We start from the raw sequence: 22564 nt of genomic DNA on the forward strand, positions 1-22564 counted from the left end.
AGTTCATAAGAAGCGTATATAGTATTAATACGTAACGTGCATTACATAAACAAGCCTGAAGATAGTGCATACGAAGACGATGAGTTTTAAAGCGTTATGAACTTATTTGGAGCCAGCTTAGAATCAAAACAGACGATAAACTGATGTTTAGCCCAGTGAACAGGTGAAGATTGGTCGGTGACTTTACAGCTAGGTCCTCGAACTTAGAATATGCACTTCGTGGACCCTCCGAACAGTAAACGATAGAATAATTTATGTATTCCAATTATTCTGAAACCAAGATCGAAAAACAAATCCAACTCCAGAGCGCGATATCTGCCGTCATTTGATAAATATTGAAACTATTTTTCAAGAAAAGATATTATCGGGACAAAACTAAAGTACTATTCATTTAGATTTCGGTCACTCACAATTTTTCGACACCTATGAGTAGGTATTCGAGCACTCTTCCCTTTTATGGAGTGGTTTTGGGCATGATCGTGCTTGTTTCAGTCATTATTAACGATGAAGTTGCAACGTAGACAATTCATTGTTCACACTCCACTTAGAAAATTCAACTTAGTCCGTGAGAAAAATAGGAAATTTGTCAGAAACGCGTCTTCTACTTTTGAATATGTTTTGAAACGGTTTCGGAAACGTCAAAGCATCACTAGAAAGCTACATTAAAATCGTCTTTCCACAAACCACGTGCTCCAAACTGAGGTTGTAATGAGGTACGCGGGTTGCGTTCTTATGGATGACAAAACGAACAAAAAATAGATTTGAGGCAGGATTCTGGCCAATAAGTTCGTTTTCTGCGGACAAATTTGCCCGCAAACTCATGGTATGGCAAGCCATCTGCAGCTGTGGGCAAAAAACACGACATTAAAGCTCATAAAGACCCAATTAAGCTATGGCCCGATTTGCCAACTGCCCAACATGCATACTGTTGGGAAAAAACAGCTACTGAAGTGGGATAAACCAGTTGTGCGGCAGCTTATGAGCTTAACAAATATATTTTTCTTGAATTTTGCAATAAAAGAAAAATTTAAAAAACCTTTCGTTTGATGTTAGAATTTTCTCGTTTTACAGCCTGTGATGAGTGACCGAATTCTAAATGAATGATAGTTTATTAATTGACTATCGGAACAAAACTAAATTTACTTCATTGGGTTTTCTATTGTAATTTGACGTACATCGAAAGAGAGTCTGTGTTTGGTTAATGCATGACTAATAATCTATGAACCATCTCCATTAAAACATCATTAAAAGTGGACTCCATCCGTCACAATCCATCATATGTTGATGGTTGATGGCTTATTGCGTGCAGGCGCCTGGAGTAGTCTCTAAGCCGACAAATTCCAATCGATAAAAAGGATTTTTTATTAGGAAAAAATAATTCAATAAATTGTCATATCGTACCAAGAGCAACAATCTTTAATAAATTAGACAAAAATATAGTTGAAGCAAAGCATTGCAATTTAAAATAAAATAGGACACCAACCTGATCCTGATTAGTTTGCACGCGGAAACTAGTTCGCGCCTGCTGCATTATTTTTGCACCACTTCTGCACCATTTCCGTCCGTCGAAAAACCTACTTTTCCCTACTGCTATGAACTGGTTTGGTTCGTTGTCTGTACGGTGGCACGCATGCAGTCTCAGTTTCAGTTTTCTCGGCAGAGCAACACGCCAACCACCCACCACAAGATTTCTCCCGCCACACTTCCCCTCCTCATCGCTTTTCCATGGGCGGAAATGGGCGATAGTGTCCAAACAGCAGTACGAGTAATGCACCGAGTAAATTTGATTCGTCGCTGTTTAAGCAGAACTCTCTAGATGGACTCAAAACTCGGCGAAGGTTCAAAGCGTGAGCTCCAAATGGAGGCTTCGGCTGGTTTAGATAAAATTAAAAACGTGACCGCTTCTTGGGACCTATTCCGTTGTTTTGAACTGGATGATGTTGTTTTTGGGATAGCTTAAGAAGCTTCGGCAAACACAACAGGAAAGTATTAACTACCTCCCATTTGTAGGAGAAGCTATAAACTGATTAAAAATTAATTTACTCCAGCAGAAGAAGAACTCCCGATGAAGTGAATTAAACAAGAAGGTGTTAACATGTGTGTCTAAAATATGGCACAAAAAGGAAGATGCGAATGAATGGATGAAGCAAAATCAAATTACAGAAAGAAAAATTGCTAAAGAAATCAAGCTCCCCCATTTTTTAACGGTGGTCGAAAGCAGATCATAGAGACTAAAGGCCGGGCTACATTGATCGTACTCCTGAGTGTAATTTTTGTGAACGCATACGCCATCTAGCGGCGGCGGGTCGAAGCTAGAGGCTGGTATAATTTATCTGTCAAAAAGCGTTTTGGGTCGAGGAGCCTATAATTTTGATCACAAACCAGTAAACAAACAGCTCGGTGAGTATGTTCGATATTTTGTCGTGTATGTTTTTTTGAAAATATGTGGTAATTTAACATACATATTGTATTTCTAGCCATGGAACAAGCAGGAAGCAGTGGACGCAATGAAAAAATAGTAAGTACAACTGTTTTTAACGAAAATTGTGTGTGTGTGTGTGTGAACTGTTGTCTGTGAATCGCCGGCTCGGCTCGGGGCCGCAATTGAGCTGAACATTTTATTGAAAAATGTAGTGTTTGTAGGTTTCACAAGTGCTTAAATAATTTGTTGTAGGGTTTGTCCATCTATTTCATCATTTAAACTACATTGCAGAGTGTGTGAAACTGGTTGTTCGTTTTGGTATTGTAGCGGTTTTTAGTATAGAGCGAGTTTTTTTATTCATGAGGAACGGCTTTGTCATATTGCTTGGTAGAACTTTTTTTTTTATAAAATTGTAAGCAAAATTTACCGGCCTATTTGTATACATTTAATATAAAAATAGCACGTGTTATTATTATCACTGTGGTTCCGGTGTGACGGCTAGCATGACCGAATTATCACGCGATTGTCGACCTTTCTGTTGTTTTAATTTAAATTAAAAAAGGGAAGTATTTAACTGAATTTTCTTTTTCATTCCAGGATCATGAAATGACGATTTGCCCCGCAGTACTCGGCGTCCTGACCTGTAGCAATTTATTGATTTTGATCAACATGTCAAACGGCATACAGACAGCCTGGTCGAAAATTGATGAGACACCAAGCATGAATAATTTTGGCACTTAAATTATACCCACATCTAGCTTGCGCTGGTCGCCGCCAGATGCGCTAGTGAATATAAAAATTACGCTTGCGAGTACGATCAATGTAGCCCGGCCTTAAGACTACCCTCGCTCACGCTCACCAGCTTTCCCACCATTGGCATTAACGGCATTTTTTTTTTTTTGTTCAGCAGCAAAGCAATGCGCTTTTCCAGCAAAATCCAACAGCCGGCCGTGGCCCCAAAGCGAGGGGCCAGCTCTTTTCGCGCTGCAAGGAAATTTCGCGAAGCTTTTGCCGCACATGAAACGGCTGTATCGACAATACGCATACAACAGCGTCCGCTTTTACCAAGCGTTTTTTGGGGGCCGAAAGGAAAAGGAAATTTGAAACTGAATCTAAACAGTGGCCGAACAGCTTTGGTGAGGGGAGCCAACTTTGAAGCAACATTTGAAAATGCAACGATCCGTACAAAATCCACGATTGGAGAGACGACGAGCCGTGTAAACGCATTTGTTGGCCATGGTTTTGGGAGCTCTTTTTTTGCCCTGAAGGGGTGGATATGCATCCAATATTAATTGATTCATACTACAAAAAAGACAAACGTTTTGAAAAAAATCGTTTCCTGATTTTTGTTACTCAGCCAAATTGCTTAACCTTCAAATAAAACATTGCAGTAGAGGGCAATAGAGAGCTACGAAAAAATGTATTTTATTTAAAAAAAAAAAACAATTCAAATAACTTTTTTAAAGCCACAAACAACCGGTTGTTCGCGATGAACAAAAATATCGCGATAAAACGTTCCAATCAATATGAGATGCCGGGGTGATGAAAATACTAATAAGACAAAAGAAAACAACAACAAAAACTCGCACCCAAACCACCCCGTCGTAACACATCCGCTAGAACCGGTTTCCTGTCAGCATGATTTTGCCGATAATTTGAGTTTCAGGGAGGCCTGTGGTGGTATTGATATTGAACTTTTTTTTTTTATTTCGTTCCACCAAATCCCAAAACTTATCACATTGAGGAATGAGTTTTGAAAAAATAGATTTTTACACATCTCCTCCCACAAACAAGCAAAACTTTTTGTTCTTTTGCACTAGTTAATAGTAGTAACACATATTGGATTGAAGAAAAATCGTCTTTTTTCTTGTATTTCTTAATTGTGACGTAAAGGACGAGCGGGTCCAGATGCGATTTGATTCCAGCTCCTTTATGTTAGCAACTGACAGCTGCACCACTAAACCACCAGGGTCACCAGTTTTGAGAGCGGCAAAACACGGTTTAAAGGATACAAAACCAAATTAAAATAAACAGTCAAGGAACGATGCCTTTTCCACAACATTTCTGTGTGCAGTTAGAGGGGCCGAAACAAGATTTGTTTTGGCACCGTTAGAATATTTGTTTGTCATTGGTTTAGCCTACTTCGCTGATGCCAAGGGTATGTCCTTGAAAACATATCCCTCCCAAAAGCATAACTTACACTCACACCCCTCCTAGGAATTAGGAATGAAAGTATTCGCCCAAAACCAGGGATATTTCGCATTTGTTGCAGACATCTCTTCCTGCACAAGCACAGCCATTTTCTCGAGGGTTCGCCAGAGTGTTCTAAATGCACCCTACCATGTCTCAACGTAGGGCGAAAACAATTTTTATGATGCCGTGGCCTTCCGGGGGATTGAACATGAATCAACCCCCGCAAAATCTACAAGCGAATCTACTCAATGAAATACATATAGGCACCGGTAGGCACCGTTTGTCGTTTATGTAATGGCGGACCAAAGCTAACCCCTCTGAGCAGTCAGTACGAGGCCCAGGGTCAACTCTCGCTTCCGACGGACGGCAGTGGATGTGATCTGGTTCGGAAGATCTTTCACAACACATTCCGAGTTTTTGAGGGGTAGAGACACATCGTGTCCGAATGTCCGATGTTGATTCCAAAATCGAACGAGACGACAGCCCACACACGGTAAAGGAACATAAGGTTTACGGATTCGTTTTGTCACATTCGGGATAAATTAACCGGGTCAGTCTGCAAGTGGGCAGCCGCAGTGGTTATCAATGATCAATAAAGGTGTCAAAACTTAACTTGTGATGCTAGCACGTACAAGCCTAGCCTTCTAGACAAAATCGTTAGCAAAACCCACCGAAAAAATGATTAATTTCAATTTTGGTTCCTTTCCTACAACAATTTATGCTCTCGGATTACGTTACAAAGTTTGATTGATAAAGGAATTCTCTTTATAAAAAAACATTCTACATCAAATGGATAACAAGTAACTTTACACAAATTTCCGTCGTTCAACCAACCTCGCGAATCGATGTAATTTGCTACACACAACGCATTACAAAACTCCCCGGATCGTTTGGTTGTCATGGAAGATTTTGCACGGTCCCCTTTTTACAAACACACGCAAACGAAACAACTACATGCACACCGTCTGCCATATGTGAACCGTGCGGATGAATATGTGCGGAGGAAGGCCCATTCAAGACGACAATCCACTACGAGACCCACGGTTCACTGGAGGTTCCGCAGAGGCGGGACAAAACAACTCCAATAAACCCCCCACCCACCCATCACAACTGCCCACCATCATTTCCATTTCGAACCGGCATCAACTAACTTACTTGGCTTTGGAACAGGGCTTCTGCTGCACGGTCGTTTCCACTTCCGGTTCGGTTCACCGAATTTCCTTCAATTTTGAACATACGTTTTCCGAACGGAGTGAGGGTTTTTGCTTCTTTTTGTGGTGCAAAAGCTCACGATTTTCCCTCACACGTGAACAAACAAACACTGAAATTGATGAATTTTTCTTTTTTTTCTTCTCCAAAAAGCAATGTTTCACTAGAAAATCGCAATCACAGAAAAAAACACGTATCCATGTTACTTGAATTGGACGAAACGGGATTCCGAAATTAGGCACAGACTTTTCGTATAAATGGTAGACAAACTTCAAACCAGTAACACCTTGCAAACACCTTAATACCTTCGTCTAGGCGTAAATGGAACTTGTAATTCTGGTTGAATTTATCTCACTGGACAACATACATTTGCTTTTAACATTTTCCTGTACATTTCTTCTCTTTTTGTTTTTCTTTGCGAATACCGGTTCTGGCTTCTGCATCGATCAAGTTAGCACAGAAAACAGTTAGGCTGAACATTAGAGCTCTTGTGTCCGATTAAACCGACTGTGTGAAAATCGTAAAGGAAATATAGAAGCTTACGCCCTATTCTTTGGCAAGTGTATTCTGCTGGAGTTCTACCAAAAACACACCGAAAAAAGAACAAACAAGAAACTAAACGGACATTCAGTTAGTCAAGTAAGTTGTTAGGCCCTCAATCACCTATCCATCAAAAACCTGTTTCATCCAATCGTTCAGCATCCAGAAATGCAGCGCTGCAGTGCTGTTGGATGCACGAGGAGCTTTACGATAAACAGAATTGCAGAAATGCATTACCACCACACTCTTCGCGCTACGCACCTCGCAGCTTTGCAAACAAGTTTTAATTTTTTTGTGGTGCCGAAATGGACCGAAAAATCTAGCAGCGGCAGCAGCTACAACAACACATGCTACAAAGAACTCACGGAACGATTTGCATTTGCTGGGCTCTTGTGGCGTGAACAAGAATCCCTTCCGGACGGACGGACAAAAAAGGCCAAACAAAAAAGGGCCTTTCGTTCGTTTTAGATGCATTAGAAAAACTGCCCAACTCATTAGTTGAGGGTGTACCTCTTAACCCGAAGGTCACACCACGTAAGGTAGATAACCTACGAAAACTATGCCTTTTCTATACAAATTCGCTTCGCACGAAAACATAACGCAAACTCGGGTTTTCCTTTTTCCAAGCTTTTTTCGGTGGCTTTCTGTTCGGTTCAGCTCGACCCCTACGCTGTTATTGATTTTTACGCCGTATACTGCGTTGCACGCTTTCGCTTGAACTTCCGTTAGGTAATTTGCAAACAAGTAATTTCACTAATATTCTTCCATCTTTACACCTCACACAACCTCAAATTTCACTTCAAATTCACACTTTTCACACGCTTTTTGTAAAATTGCTGGTACTTTTCGTGTGGAAAACTATCGGCCGAAATAATAGAGCTATCACAAACATTTTTTGAACACCAACCGAATACCCACTTATTCTAGACAAGCAGCTGATGCGAATGGGAAGGGAGAACCCACCCGGCTGTGCTTGCAATGAACAAAACAAAAAACGCAGAAGCAAAACACATAATAAGCTCACTTCGATAACAATAGAAAATGCACCGCGTTTCAAAAACGATGAGAATGGGAGAAGCGACCGAAGAAACAAAAAGCACGCACGAACGCGACCAACATCTACACACTTTCGCGGTCGCTTTTGTTTTGGGCACCGATGCGTTGAAACACAAGCGAAAACGGGTCGAAGCGGTGTGTGCGTGTTGGGAAGGTTGGACCAGCACTGCCATAATGGCGGAGTCACTGTCAGATCGACAGTCGTTGAGTTGTTTGCTTGTAAAGTTAATTTTGATTTTCTAAGCGAAATGGACACTTTAAAATATTTATCAAATATACAAATAATTTTTATTGTACAATTATTCATTAAAATATGAAATCCTTCTTTGTAATTTCTGTGTGTTTTTCTGCTATCGACCGTCACCATAATACGCATCCTATTTATGTTTTGCCGAACGTACGCACCCAACTCCCGTGAGAATGTTTGACAGCCGGAACTTTTGACAGTCATATATAGAAGCATAGCAAAAAAGGGCAGTTATTTTCTTTTGCTGTTTTATACCCCTTTTTTATTCTCGCTCATCTTCTCGGTTCAAGTGTCCCCACTAGATAACAATTCACCGAGCCACTTAAATCCCGGATTATACGCATTTTTGCACTCGCACTCTGGCCCCACCGTGGCCATTCGCAGAGTGTGTAGTAAAGTGTGGTCACGATGAGTCTGCTCAAGTTTCACCGGACGCTCCAAACGACCGATCCGCACACCGTACCGGTGCTGATCATTGGCCAGCTGCGCCATCTCACGGAGCTACCGTTCGAGCGGATCGCCCCGAAGCTGGAACCGCGCGTTGAACGGGAAACGTACGCGAAGGCCGTCTCGTGTTTGCAACCCGCCCCTACCGATACGTGCTCACTGTACCTTGATTTGGCCCGTGTTGCTGTGTTGCCGCTGAAAGCGTCCCGGCATAATACCGCCTCGAGAGCACACTCGATTACGAAGCTGATTCAGTCGAATACAACCGGCGGCAGTGAATCGATTGTGATTGTGTGCGAGAAGCAAGATTTGCTGGCGTCGGCCTGTGCCGTGGCCCGTGCCTTCCCGCTGTACAGCAGAAAAACAACTAAGGGCGCTAACGTGGAACCACCGCCAACGGTTCACATCGAGTTTGTGCTGGTCGGTGGAGATAGTCCGACCGAGGCGGAAATCACCGAGGAAGATGTGCTGGTGCTTGCCAACGTGACGGTGGGCATTCGGCTAACGGCCCGTATCGTTGATGCGCCGTGCAATGAGATGAATGTGTCCGGTTTCCTGTCCGAGGTGGAAGCAATCGCCCTGGAGCTGGGACTGAAGTCGAAGATCATCCGAGGGGAAGAGCTGCAGGAGAAGGGTTTTGGTGGAATCTACGGCGTCGGTAAGGCGGCACTTGATCCGCCAGCCCTGGCAGTACTATCCTACGAGCCGAAGGGTGCAACTGAAACGGTGGCCTGGGTGGGTAAGGGCATTGTGTTCGATACGGGGGGCCTGAGCATCAAGGGCAAGACGGCAATGCCGGGCATGAAACGGGACTGTGGTGGTGCGGCGGCCATTTTGGGCGGATTCTACACTGCTGTTAAGAGTGGCTTCAAGCAGAACCTGCATGCGGTATTCTGTTTGGCGGAAAACTCCGTAGGACCGCTGGCAACCCGGCCAGATGATATCCATCGGTTGTATTCCGGCTGTACGGTTGAAATAAACAACACCGACGCCGAGGGACGACTCGTGCTGGCCGACGGTGTTGTGTATGCGGACCGTGATCTTAAGGCGAACATTATTCTCGATATGGCCACGCTTACCGGTGCACAAGGTATCGCGACGGGCAAGTACCACGGCGCAATTCTCACCAACAGTGACGACTGGGAAGACAAGGCACTGGAAATTGGACGTCGCACGGGAGATATGCTGGCCCCGGTACCTTACTGTCCCGAGTTGCACTTCAACGAGTTCAATTCGGCCGTTGCCGACATGAAAAACTCGGTCATGGATCGTGGCAATGCACAGGTTAGCTGTGCCGGACTGTTTATTGGTGCGCATCTTGGCTTCGAATATGGTGGCTCGTGGATGCACATCGATATGGCCGCTCCGGTACACAACGGAGAGCGTGCGACCGGGTACGGTGTGGCACTGTTGGCTGGCCTGTTTGGGGAGCATAGCAAAGCCGCAATCCTACGGGACATTGCGAACCAACCGACGGTACTACGAAATAAAGCGTCCGGCAATGGGACGGAACCGCCGCTCAAAAAAGCGTGCCTAGATTAGGCTAACGCCGATCGGCCGCTTGGTTGATTTGGTTGAGCATCTGAGCAAAAGCTTTCGCATCACAGGCTCCATTGTTGATACGGGGAAAACGACGACAGCGACGACGAAACCTGCAGGAAACTGAACTGATGAATGATCTTTCTTTATTAACGGATTTTTTTTCCTCAATCATGCATTTTCTGTCACACCTTTGAGGATGCATTTTTGCCTTTTTTCTATTAAATAAAATGAATTAGAAATTTCAATAATATCGACTACTCCCATTCCCGGTTCATCGTAATATGATTTATTTTTGTAAAATAATTATTATCACATCACATAATCTGTATTTCAATGACCACATGCACGGGTATATTTTGCACTTTAATTCCAATATCTTTTGATAGGACAGACGCACGCCGTGGAGTTTTTCTTTGAAAATTGGCAATCTTTGTGTTGTAAAGCTTATTTATTTTTTTTAATCAGCCGTAAAGATGTAAGCTTTTTACTGCTTTGGAAGCGAAAAGTAAATAATAGAATTTTTGAAATTCTTAGTTTATTTTTGTTAGTATCAAATGGCTTCATCTTTCCTGAATGTTTCATGCAAATACTATGAGCAGATCAAAAGTTATTAGCTTTCTCATCCGGGACAATGCAAACACCCATACCCATATGACCCAGCCGGATAGGTGGTTAAGGAAGGATGTATTTTTGGTCATTGAAACAAAGGTTAATGGTATGCCAAGCCGTGCTTTCAATACCGAGCGATAAAGGTATATTGATTGGAGGAATTAACATCTGTCCGCGATAGCGCACCGTTATTTTTCAGTCATTTGCGTTACCATTGTATGTCAAAATTATCTCGCCCTTCTCTATTAATCGATCACCCCAGTTTCGACCGTAAAGGCAGAGTGAGCCATCGCAAACATGGGAAAAGAATCGCCGCTTCGTTTCGCTATCTGTTCAGCGGTTTCATCCGAATTGTTCCTACGTGTCGGATCACACCGTGCGTTCATCAGTAGCGTCAGCAATGTTGATCGGCAACTCGACACCGTAACGGCAATGTGTAGCGGTGTCTGATCACCATCCGAAGGCGCATTCACATCAGCTCCATGTTGCAGCATTAGGGCGGCGCACGGTGCATTATTCCACTTGCAGGCCGAATGCAACGGTGTCCATCCCATGCCGGTGCGGGCATTCGGATTGGCACCGTATCGTAATAGTAGCAGAGCCATCGCGCGATTGTTATTGTAGCAAGCCTTATGTAGCGGTGTGTAACCATCACTATCGATCGCATGCACAACGTTCGATTGACGATTTACGATGCTTTCCACACTTTCCAGCTTATTCTCTCCGGCAGCCCACAGTACGTGCCGCTCAATGGTAGCTACAGCAAATATACCTTGAGTTAGTATTACACTTTTTCACGCAGAGCATTTTAGATGCGAGGCTACCTTTGGGATCTTTGTCTTCCTCGATGAAATCGTCCGCATCGTCCCATCCGCTTACAAACATCCCACGAGGCACTTTACTCATCTTTGCCTCCAGTGCTTCGAGTGTATCCAGTTCTTCGTCCTCTTCAGCCACATCATCCTTGGTTAATGTTTTTGCAATCGTATCCCAATCGTTTAATGTTTTGTTGGACATTTTAATTGTGGAAAGGAACCTGTTCTAATTTCAACACACCTTATTGTTACGGAGAATTTCATTTGATTTGGTTTGTTTTGATGCTAATATGTGCCAGACCGCAGCCTAAATGTCAGGAAGAGGCTGCGTACTTTCACCGGCACAAGAATGTAAACAAAGCTCGCACGGGAAAATAGCCTTTACAACGGACGTTTAATCGATTTTTCTTTCAATTTTTGTTCATTTGAAGAGTTTTAAATAATATTTATACGCTTAAGCACATAGTTATCATACTTTGTATTCATTGTTGGAAAATATAGTTTTACAAAATTGTCCCACGCCTGAGTAAATATGTATATGTATAGCTGCAAAAACACTGTTCACCTCCACATCCACACCGCATCAGAAAACGTAACAACGCAATTGTGCACGCTTTTCCGAGCACATCTTATCGCTAAAATTTTAATCTCGGATACAGTAACGGTAACAGTCCCATAATGGAAGAAAAAGCTCCGAGCATTCCGATCGTTTTGTTCGACACCGGCACTATTCCGAGCGCGTTCAGAGGAATAAACACGTCACAAGCGTTCTTCAGCGTATCGACAAGCAGCGGTTTGTTTTCACGATAAAATGCATACATTGTCCGCTGCAGATTTCGCACGTTCGATCGGCTGTAGTACACAAACTGTCGGTACAGTTCCTGCATGTCCCGGCAAAGATTGAGCAGGATCGATATCAACCAGAAGCGATTCGATCGATCGACCCATTTGGTTGTATTGATGCTTTTGTTAATGCCAGCCCGTGATAGCCATACGACATGGTCGGCCAGTAGAAACAATCCCGATGCAATTTTTCCAAGCTTAATGAACATATAGCCGTATAGTTCGTTCGTTTTTAGACCTGCTACAGTTTGATTGAATTGGGCAGCGCTCCCAGTTGCGCTATATAACACTTCGAAGCCTTTTCCAAAGCGTAGCACTAAATAAAGGAAGCAAAAGTTAGCCGGAGGTTTGGATTTTAAGTGATTTCGTACGTACATTTGCGGAATGAGCTTAAAGTGCTTTCAATGTGTTTCAACAATGCAATCGTTTCGACAGCATCTGGTCCAGTTTTGCTGGCCCATACAGCACGGCAGGAGTACTGGCAAAATCTAAAAAAAAAACAAAGAATTTAAATTTCTTATCACATGAATCTATATCGCATCTTATTACCTTGCAATTTTGTCCTTTCCAGCCGTTTGGGTGTTTAACTTGATAACGGTATCCATCTCTATCGCTGTCTATCTGCCCTACAGCTGTATCAACGACGCAAATAACACTAACAAAGCGTTAACTATAGAAGAAACCATAGAACTTTCCAACTATTAACACGATGTTACAAAGTTCATCGCAAGACGAGTGGAATGAAGAAGGCAAATTCACAATCTTCTGGCAATAAAGTAATTACGGTGTTTACCGATAACGTAGATAACAACAATATACACAGGCACAGAAGAGCGAGCTGAACAGCTGACAGTTGGTGGTTTGCATTTACACATCGAAGTAGAAAAGTTCAAACAGTTCCACCGTGAATGAAATTCGAAACATTCCGTACAATCGATCCGTCCAAGACCGATTTGTCATGTATTAATTGTGGATTTATTTATTTGTGAGAAATTAAAATAATGCGACCATACACTCTCACTTACGGCTGTACCCTAGTCGATCGAACACTGTGCCACTATTACTACTACTGGCCACCGGTGCACTGCGTCGAACTTTCGTTATCTTCGAATCGAGACTGAATCTTTCCATCCGTTTCACAATCGGCTTGGTGCTTGAGGCCATCGGCGAGCCCAAACTGAGCCGTGCTTTAATCGGCTGTTTATTACGTGACCCTCCAATCGAATCGGATTTCAGCCCACTCCGCACAGGGGATATCTTCGGCTGTGGTTTCATGTGCACCACCTTCTTCGTACCGTGGAAGGCAGTGGCAGCAGAACTGCTTCCCATTCTACCACCTCCCAGGCGTTGCTTGATGGAGATTTCCTGTTCGTTAAACTTCAACCGACCGCCAGACGAACCGGGGACAGTTAGTGGTTTGTGTGACTTTCTCGGAGCAATTTCAAGTACTTCGTCCTCCTCGGAAAACGAAACTGACTTTATACAACCACTTCCACCAAATGCTGCTGGATACTCAGACATATCCTCGTCTTCCGAGGAGGTCGGCAGGGCCGCTTTAGCTGGCATCTTTTTAACCAGAATCACCTTCTGCTGTACGGGAGGGATTTTTGCTAGCACGGAGGAACTGCCGTTGGTGATGTTGGTTGTTTTCAACACGTTTGATGCTGCGCTGCGTATGGTCGGGAACGACGTGCATCCGTTGTCGTTGGCTTGCCGATCACCGAGCCGGGAAAAGATGGAACTCGATATGGAGGAAGATATCAGCTGGACTGTTTGTGTTTTCGGGCTTAGTTTGCTCGGTGGTTCGCTGTCGCTGGAGTTCAGTCGGTCAAAAATGCTTCCCCGCTTGGTGCCCTGCTTCGGGGCGGAAGACACACTAACCACGCTGCTGGTTGGTTTGGTTTCCTGTGCCTTTTTCTCGAGGATTTCTTTGCTTCGAGGAGTGTTGCCGGAGGGGAGAGTGATTTTATACTTTCCTTCATGTTCCGGCAGTACGCGTCGTGGTTTCGGTTCACTCTTCGCTGTTATGGCTGATGATACAGTTCCTGAAACGAATTGAGCATGATACAAGGGCACACTGTGAAGGATTCGGTTCACTTACTCGTCACTCCACTCTTTTCCGTTTTTTTCCCATTGCTAACCGAGCTGGTACTCTGTGTTGCGGATATCGTTGCCACCGGCAGACCACTACCATCCGCTCCATCCGGCACGGACAACACCCTGTCTCTAGCGCTCTGTTCGTGTACTTTCTTAGCGTGGCGCAGGATCGCTATGATGTCGCCCATCGTCGTGATGCCCATCTCGCGCAAGTACTCCTTGTTCAGGTCCATCAGCATGTCCATCTGGATACGATTTTCGACAAATACGTGCGCGTACGTAGCGGCCGCCGGCGAGGGAATGTTTGCATTCGTAAAGAACTTTACCCATATTGCTGGAAAAGGCATAACACGCAAAGTTAGACACAGCAACTCGACACAAACAAACTGGCCTGGCGTGCACAAACACCAACCTGCCGTTGGTGTGGGCATTTTAGTCACTCGGTTCAATATCTTTTCTCGGTCAATTTGCGGACTTTTTCTGTCCACTTGTGCTTGCGCCTTCAATACAGGAACGCACAATTCCAGCCCAAAGTACAAGAATCGAAGTTTTTCGCCCAATTCTGTCCAAAAATATTTTTTTCGGCTTGGAAAAATGTCAACTGTCAAAGTGCTTGTGAAGAATGGTGTTTGGCGAAGGTTGGGAGAAGGGAGAAAAGCAATCGGCACCTGTCAGTTGGTGCTGGTTTGCATCTTTATTTCTATTTTTGTTTATATAATACTACTGATGAACTGTTAAATGAGATAGTTATATAATTTTGCCACCTAATTGGTTTATAAATACGAAACTACAAAAACAAACGCGTCTCAAACTCAAACTATTAACCGATGAAGGATGAACGACCACTGTGCGTTGCGCTTGCATCGAAAGCTGTCAGTTGTATGGTGTGCGTGCGTTAGAGCGGAAGTATTTGCTGCGTGTGTGCGTGAGTGCGCGGCGCAATTTCACATCAAATGGACGCGTGTATTTCATCACGGACAGCAGCTTGTCTTTCTTGGTGAATTTTTTTCCTTTTCCACCGAGTTGAAAACCGTTCCAATCGCGATAAAACAACTGACAACAACTCCCGGAACGCTCCGGGCACGGAGTAGTGCTAAAGGCAGCTCGCGAAACACGGTGCATTCTGTGTGTGAGGAGTCTCTTTTCCACTGACCCTGGGTGTCCGTCCGTTGTTGCTGTGCTGGTAAGAAGAACAAGAAAACACACAAGAGACAGTTTTGTTGAACTTTTTCGTTTTTCCCAGTACTGACCTTAGTCATCGGCGATAGTTTCCCTTTTGGGAGCCGTACACAAACGCCCATAAATAAGTGAACCCGGATCAACATTAAACGACATCAAGATGAGTGGAGATTCGAAGGCGCCATTGCGCACGGTAAAGCGTGTCCAGTTTGGCATCCTGTCGCCGGATGAGATCCGTCGAATGTCAGTAACGGAGGGAGGCATACAGTACGCGGAAACGATGGAAGGTGGTCGGCCGAAGTTGTGCGGTCTGATGGACCCCCGGCAGGGCGTGATCGAGCGTACATCCCGCTGCCAGACGTGTGCGGGTAATATGACCGAATGTCCGGGCCATTTCGGGCACATCGATTTGGCGAAACCGGTGTTTCACATTGGGTTCATCACGAAGACGATCAAAATTTTACGCTGCGTATGTTTTTACTGTTCCAAAATGCTGGTTTCACCACAAAATCCAAAAATCAAGGAAATTGTGCTGAAATCCAAAGGACAGCCCCGCAAGCGACTCGCCTACGTGTACGATCTGTGCAAGGGGAAGAAAATTTGCGAAGGTGGTGAGGATATGGACATGTCGAAGGAACCAACGCCGGAAGGTGCGAAAAAGCAGGGACATGGTGGGTGCGGTCACTATCAGCCTTCCATCCGACGTACCGGGCTGGATCTGATGGCCGAGTGGAAGGATGTGAACGATGAGAATCAGGAGAAGAAGATCCAAGTATCGGCTGAACGGGTGTACGAAATCTTGAAGCACATCACCGACGAAGAATGTTTCGTGCTCGGCATGGATCCAAAGTTTGCCCGGCCGGATTGGATGATCATTACGGTACTGCCGGTTCCACCGCTTGCCGTACGACCGGCCGTGGTCATGTTCGGTGCCACCAAAAATCAGGACGATTTAACACACAAACTGTCCGACATTATCAAGGCCAACAATGAGCTGAAGAAGAACGAAGCAACCGGTGCGGCGGCCCATGTCATTGCGGAAAACATTAAGATGCTTCAGTTCCACGTCGCAACACTAGTGGACAACGATATGCCCGGTATGCCGAAAGCGATGCAGAAAAGTGGTAAACCGCTGAAAGCAATCAAGGCCCGGTTGAAGGGTAAGGAAGGTCGTATCCGTGGTAACTTGATGGGCAAGCGTGTTGATTTTTCGGCCCGTACCGTCATTACACCCGATCCGAATCTGCGCATCGATCAGGTCGGTGTGCCACGATCGGTCGCCCAGAACATGACCTTCCCCGAGCTGGTAACGCCGTTCAACATCGATCGGATGCAGGAGCTGGTACGCAGAGGCAATTCCCAGTATCCGGGCGCGAAGTACATTGTGCGCGACAATGGGGAACGTATCGATTTACGGTTCCATCCGAAATCGTCCGATCTGCATCTACAGTGCGGATACAAGGTCGAGCGCCATCTGCGTGACGATGATCTGGTCATTTTCAACCGTCAGCCCACACTGCACAAGATGAGTATGATGGGGCACCGTGTGAAGGTACTGCCGTGGTCAACGTTCCGGATGAATCTTAGCTGTACCTCACCGTACAATGCCGATTTCGATGGGGATGAAATGAATCTGCACGTACCACAGTCGATGGAAACGCGTGCCGAAATCGAGAACATTCACATCACACCCCGGCAGATCATTACACCGCAGGCTAACAAGCCCGTCATGGGTATTGTGCAGGATACGCTGACGGCCGTGCGTAAAATGACCAAACGTGACGTATTCATCGAGAAGGAACAGATGATGAATTTGCTCATGTTCTTGCCAACTTGGGACGGCAAGATGCCACAACCCTGCATTCTAAAGCCAAAACCCCTCTGGACGGGTAAACAGATCTTTACGCTCATCATTCCGGGCAACGTGAACATGATCCGGACGCATTCCACCCATCCGGACGAGGAGGACGATGGTCCGTACAAATGGATATCGCCCGGTGACACGAAGGTAATGGTCGAGCACGGTGATCTGATAATGGGAATCCTGTGCAAAAAGACACTCGGTACGTCGGCTGGCTCGTTGCTACATATTGTATTCTTGGAGCTGGGACACGAAATAGCTGGCCGGTTTTACGGTAACATTCAGACGGTCGTAAACAATTGGTTGCTGCTGGAGGGTCACAGTATCGGTATCGGGGACACAATTGCCGATCCGCAGACGTACGCCGAAATTCAGCGCGCAATTAAGAAAGCTAAGGAGGATGTGATAGGCGTGATACAGAAGGCGCACAATATGGAGCTAGAACCGACGCCGGGTAATACGTTGCGTCAGACGTTCGAAAATCAGGTAAATCGTATCCTGAACGATGCTCGTGACAAAACCGGTGGTTCGGCCAAGAAATCGCTTACCGAGTACAACAATCTGAAGGCTATGGTCGTTTCCGGTTCGAAAGGTTCCAACATTAACATTTCTCAGGTAAGTTACGGGGGTCAGCATAAGGGTTTATTACATTTTATTATAATCTCTCACCTTCAGCCGAGAGCTAGCAGCTATCGCAACTTCCGGTAATCCTGTCACGGATTGCCAGCAACTTTGGTAGCTTATTATCAAATATCATTACAATATTTTGATGAACGTTTAGTTAACTCTCCTACTTTCTATTAAATAAAATATGCTTCCTCAGCTCGAAGCAGTTTTCTAGCTATGAATTCAAAAAAAAAACTAAAAACATGATTCATCTTTGAATAATAACAACTTGAAAGCGGCAAAGAGTAGAGTGATGACGTATCTAAATCAAAAGAAAAAAAGAAAGTTAATTTAATTGTCATTAGAATATAGTACCACATTTGAACTACATGCAAAATGCTCTCTTAGATTTTTGGTACTAATTTTCAATCCGTCTTCCTTTCTTTTCTCGCCATAGGTTATTGCTTGTGTGGGACAGCAGAACGTCGAAGGTAAGCGCATTCCGTTCGGCTTCCGTAAACGCACCCTACCGCACTTCATCAAGGACGATTACGGTCCCGAATCGCGTGGTTTCGTAGAAAATTCGTATCTTGCTGGTTTGACACCGACCGAATTCTACTTCCACGCTATGGGTGGTCGTGAAGGTCTGATCGATACCGCTGTCAAAACGGCCGAAACCGGTTACATCCAGCGTCGTTTGATAAAGGCTATGGAGTCGGTGATGGTAAACTACGACGGAACGGTGCGTAATTCTGTCGGGCAGCTGATTCAGCTGCGTTACGGCGAGGACGGATTGTGCGGGGAAACGGTAGAGTTCCAGAATTTGCCCACAATTAAGCTTTCGAACAAAGTGTTCGAGAAGCGATATCGATTCGATCCGACGAATGAGCGAACACTGCGCCGGATCTTTAACGAGGACGTTATAAAGGAGCTCACGGAATCGTCCTCCGTCATACAGGAGATTGAGGCAGAGTATGAGCAGCTACTACGGGATCGCGAGGCGCTGCGACAGATCTTCCCGAACGGTGACTCGAAGGTTGTACTGCCCTGCAATCTGCAGCGTATGATATGGAACGTGCAGAAGATTTTCCACATCAACAAGCGACTGCCAACGGATTTGTCCCCTCTGAAGGTAATCCAGGGCGTGCGAGATCTACTGCAGCGCTGTGTGATTGTGGCCGGAACGGATCGTCTTTCGAAGCAAGCGAACGAGAACGCCACCCTGCTGTTCCAGTGTCTTGTCCGCTCGACGCTGTGCACCAAATACGTGGCGGAAGAGTTCCGGCTAAACAACGAAGCGTTTGAGTGGTTGATTGGTGAAATTGAAACTCGCTTCCAACAGGCGCAAGTGAACCCGGGAGAGATGGTTGGTGCGTTGGCGGCACAATCGCTCGGAGAACCGGCCACACAGATGACACTGAACACGTTCCACTTTGCTGGTGTGTCATCCAAAAACGTAACACTCGGTGTGCCACGTCTGAAGGAAATTATCAACATCTCCAAACGTCCCAAAGCACCGTCCCTAACCGTATTCCTGACCGGTGGTGCGGCTCGTGATGCAGAAAAGGCGAAGAATGTCCTGTGTCGGTTGGAACACACCACACTGCGTAAGGTAACGGCCAACACGGCGATCTACTACGATCCCGATCCACAGCGAACGGTGATCGCGGAAGATCAGGAGTTTGTGAACGTGTACTACGAGATGCCGGATTTCGATCCGACTCGTATCTCCCCGTGGCTGCTCCGTATCGAGCTGGACCGTAAGCGTATGACGGATAAAAAGCTAACCATGGAACAGATTGCGGAAAAGATCAATGCCGGCTTTGGGGACGATTTGAACTGCATTTTCAACGACGACAACGCTGACAAGCTGGTACTGCGCATCCGTATCATGAACGAGGACAACAAGTTCCAGGAAAGCGAGGAGGAAAACATGGACAAGATGGAGGACGACATGTTCCTGCGATGTATCGAGGCGAACATGCTGTCGGACATGACGCTGCAGGGTATCGAAGCGATCGGCAAGGTGTACATGCATTTGCCACAGACGGATGCAAAGAAACGTATCGTCATTACACCCGAGGGTGAATTTAAGCCGATCGGTGAATGGTTGCTGGAAACGGACGGAACCTCCATGATGAAGGTTTTGAGTGAGCGTGACGTCGATCCGGTGCGTACGTACAGTAACGACATCTGTGAGATTTTCTCCGTACTTGGCATTGAGGCGGTGCGAAAGTCGGTCGAGAAGGAAATGAACAACGTGCTGCAGTTTTACGGTCTGTACGTAAACTATCGACATTTGGCGCTGCTTTGTGACGTCATGACAGCGAAGGGTCATCTGATGGCCATCACCCGTCACGGTATCAATCGACAGGATACGGGTGCACTGATGAGATGTTCGTTCGAGGAAACGGTCGATGTGTTGAACGATGCAGCGGCCCACGCAGAGGTGGATCCGATGCGTGGCGTGTCGGAGAACATTATCCTCGGACAGTTGCCTCGGATGGGCACGGGTTGTTTCGATTTGCTGCTGGATGCGGAGAAGTGTAAGCTTGGTATGGAAATTCCGCACACGTCCATCCTTGGTGGAACGGGAATGTTCTTCGGTTCGGCAGCGACACCTAGCATGACTCCGTGGCAACAATCGGCTACGCCAGGGTACGGAGGATGGTCGCCATCCGGTCCAGCTAGTGGTATGACACCCGGTGGTCCTAGCTTTTCACCATCGGCACAATCAGATGCTTCCGGAATGTCACCATCGTCCTGGTCTCCGATCCGTGGATCGCCTAGCTCACCTGGACCTTCGATGTCACCGTATCCACCATCGTCCCCCTCGATGTCACCATCGTACTCACCGAGCAGTTCAAGTTATGCACCAAACTCACCCGGCGGAGCATCTCCATCGTACTCTCCGACCAGTCCCTGCTATTCACCACCAAGCCCGCAATATTCGCCGGGAAGCTCCAACTACTCACCGAGCAGTCCCAACATTCACTCGGCCACACAGAACTATTCGCCGACATCGCCCAGCTATTCCCCAATGTCGCCGATGCATCCAACGAGCACGTCCAACTTTGCCAGCCCGGGTTATTCTCCTACCAGTCCCTCGTACTCACCAACCTCTCCCAGCTATTCGCCTTCTTCGCCCGTCTTTTCTCCAACCAGCCCGTCCTATTCACCGTCAAGTCCTTCATACTCCCCAACAAGTCCTTCGTACTCTCCGACTAGCCCGTCCTATTCGCCAACCTCGCCCAACTTCACACCCGTTACACCATCATACTCTCCCTCGAGTCCGAACTATTCGCCCTCCTCTCCGCACTACTCTTCCGCCTCGCCCAGCTATTCTCCTTCATCACCGAAATATTCCCCAACTTCGCCGAGTTATTCGCCGACCTCTCCTTCGTATATTGGCAGTCCACACTACACACCGGCCAGCCCACAGTACGCACAAACTAGCCCGAACTATTCGCCCACATCGCCCAGCTATTCGCCCTCATCGCCACAGCACTCACCGGGCAGTAGCAGCAACCACTACAGCATCGGATCATCCTCTTATTCACAAACGCCGGCACCGTATTCACCCAACATGTCCTCGTACTCACCCAGCAGCCCGAAGTACTCACCGACGAGCCCGGTATACACGTCTAGCTCGCCAACGTACTCACCCTCATCGCCGGCCTACTCACCAACGCCACAGGGATACAGTCCGTCGAGTCCGGCCAGCCCTACCTACTCACCGACCAGTCCCTCGTACGATGATAGCAACGAAGACTAAAAGTAGGTATGGTAGGAAAAGAGGCTTAACATTAACCTCAGGGTTTAACCAAATGCTTTTCTTTTGGCATTGTTATAGAACGCGACGTAACGTTGAAAATACGTTAATACATTCTACATCCTTTCTTGTGCTGACAACGGTGTCCATCGTGATGTGAGCAACCATCAGGAAACTCTAAGGTCTATGGAATCTTCCAACAAGATCTTCAAGTCATTTCATATCTTCTTAGAAAAAAAGAGAGAAAGAGAAAGCAAGGGAGAGTACTTTACTCTGAAAAAAGGATTTTATGTTTATTTCAATAACAATAATTATTATTTAATGAACTTATAGTGGTAATGAACACTGGGTATTGTTTGGTGTTTGTTGCAAGAACGTATTACGGCAGAACCAATGCAAGAGATGAGACCGATGATGTGAAGTAAGGTGGCTCTGGTAAGATGAAGGTAGGATATGGACCGGAATAAGAAACGGCAACGGTGTGTGGCGGTCTCTGCAGAAGCGATTCTGGTGGTAGATTGATGAAGAATCATATGTAAATGATTATGTTGTTGGAGTACTGGAATATATGCCCCAGCAAACTTTATTTCAATAAAAAGTCTAAAATATCAAACACGCCTATTCGTGTGCCAGCGATTTACAAGATCGAATGACGATGGATGGGAGATTTTTCAATCGTAACGGAAGGACGACTAGCTATATGAGCTATACACGATGATATCACACAAAAACAGTCAGTGTATGGCCAAATGGTTGAAATGTTGGAAGGGCAATCAGCAACGAAAAACCTTTCGATGGATAGAGAGACTGTTACTGCCACAAATAGATCGGGATGAATGATTAGCCCAAGCAGAAACAAGTTTAACGGTTTACGTTCGCTGGATAGTAAGCATAACAAGACCGCTAGTAGCACCTGATCATGAATTGAATTTATTTATTTTAAAACATTAAACATCTTACGATTGTTGCACAATCATTCGTTCCATGGAATTATTCAACAAAGCAACACGCGTCCTAGCAAAAACAATAAATAAAACCCAATTTCAATATTAATGTTGTAGTAGCTCCTTATTATTAAAAGTAAATTTATAAAGTAGGTAGGTATATATCAGTAGTAGAAGATACA

The 22564-nt window shown here is 45.5% G+C and overlaps 6 protein-coding genes across 7 annotated transcripts in view; 2 read left to right on the forward strand and 4 right to left on the reverse strand.

The window, feature by feature from the left end:
• The window catches only part of LOC126563791 (kinesin-like protein KIF21B), a 106745-nt gene that overhangs the window by 31840 nt on the left and 52341 nt on the right, over window positions 1–22564 (reverse strand). The gene's annotated exons all lie outside the window — the stretch shown is intronic.
• Window positions 8052–9661, forward strand: LOC126564494 (probable aminopeptidase NPEPL1). Its single transcript, XM_050221556.1, has one exon. The coding sequence runs from the start codon at window positions 8076–8078 to the stop codon at window positions 9654–9656; it is 1581 nt and encodes a 526-aa protein (XP_050077513.1). The 5' UTR covers window positions 8052–8075; the 3' UTR covers window positions 9657–9661.
• Window positions 10496–11301, reverse strand: LOC126565321 (ankyrin repeat domain-containing protein 49). The gene is made up of 2 exons (XM_050222488.1): window positions 11090–11301; window positions 10496–11022 (listed from the first exon to the last, which is right to left on the reverse strand). Exons 1-2 carry the CDS (start codon window positions 11280–11282, stop codon window positions 10511–10513), a joined length of 705 nt encoding a protein of 234 aa, XP_050078445.1. The 5' UTR covers window positions 11283–11301; the 3' UTR covers window positions 10496–10510.
• LOC126565329 (peroxisomal membrane protein 11A) lies at window positions 11707–12532 on the reverse strand. The gene is made up of 3 exons (XM_050222500.1): window positions 12473–12532; window positions 12299–12411; window positions 11707–12239 (listed from the first exon to the last, which is right to left on the reverse strand). Exons 1-3 carry the CDS (start codon window positions 12526–12528, stop codon window positions 11716–11718), a joined length of 693 nt encoding a protein of 230 aa, XP_050078457.1. The 5' UTR covers window positions 12529–12532; the 3' UTR covers window positions 11707–11715.
• LOC126564665 (uncharacterized protein C19orf47) lies at window positions 12941–14473 on the reverse strand. Its single transcript, XM_050221752.1, has 3 exons — window positions 14433–14473; window positions 14025–14354; window positions 12941–13968 (listed from the first exon to the last, which is right to left on the reverse strand). Exons 1-3 carry the CDS (start codon window positions 14449–14451, stop codon window positions 12941–12943), a joined length of 1377 nt encoding a protein of 458 aa, XP_050077709.1. The 5' UTR covers window positions 14452–14473.
• Window positions 15342–21441, forward strand: LOC126563765 (DNA-directed RNA polymerase II subunit RPB1). Its single transcript, XM_050220491.1, has 2 exons — window positions 15342–17675; window positions 18124–21441. Exons 1-2 carry the CDS (start codon window positions 15360–15362, stop codon window positions 21439–21441), a joined length of 5634 nt encoding a protein of 1877 aa, XP_050076448.1. The 5' UTR covers window positions 15342–15359.

Source organism: Anopheles maculipalpis, chromosome 3RL (assembly GCF_943734695.1).
Source record: "Anopheles maculipalpis chromosome 3RL, idAnoMacuDA_375_x, whole genome shotgun sequence".
In the NCBI taxonomy this organism is placed as follows: domain Eukaryota; kingdom Metazoa; phylum Arthropoda; class Insecta; order Diptera; family Culicidae; genus Anopheles; species Anopheles maculipalpis.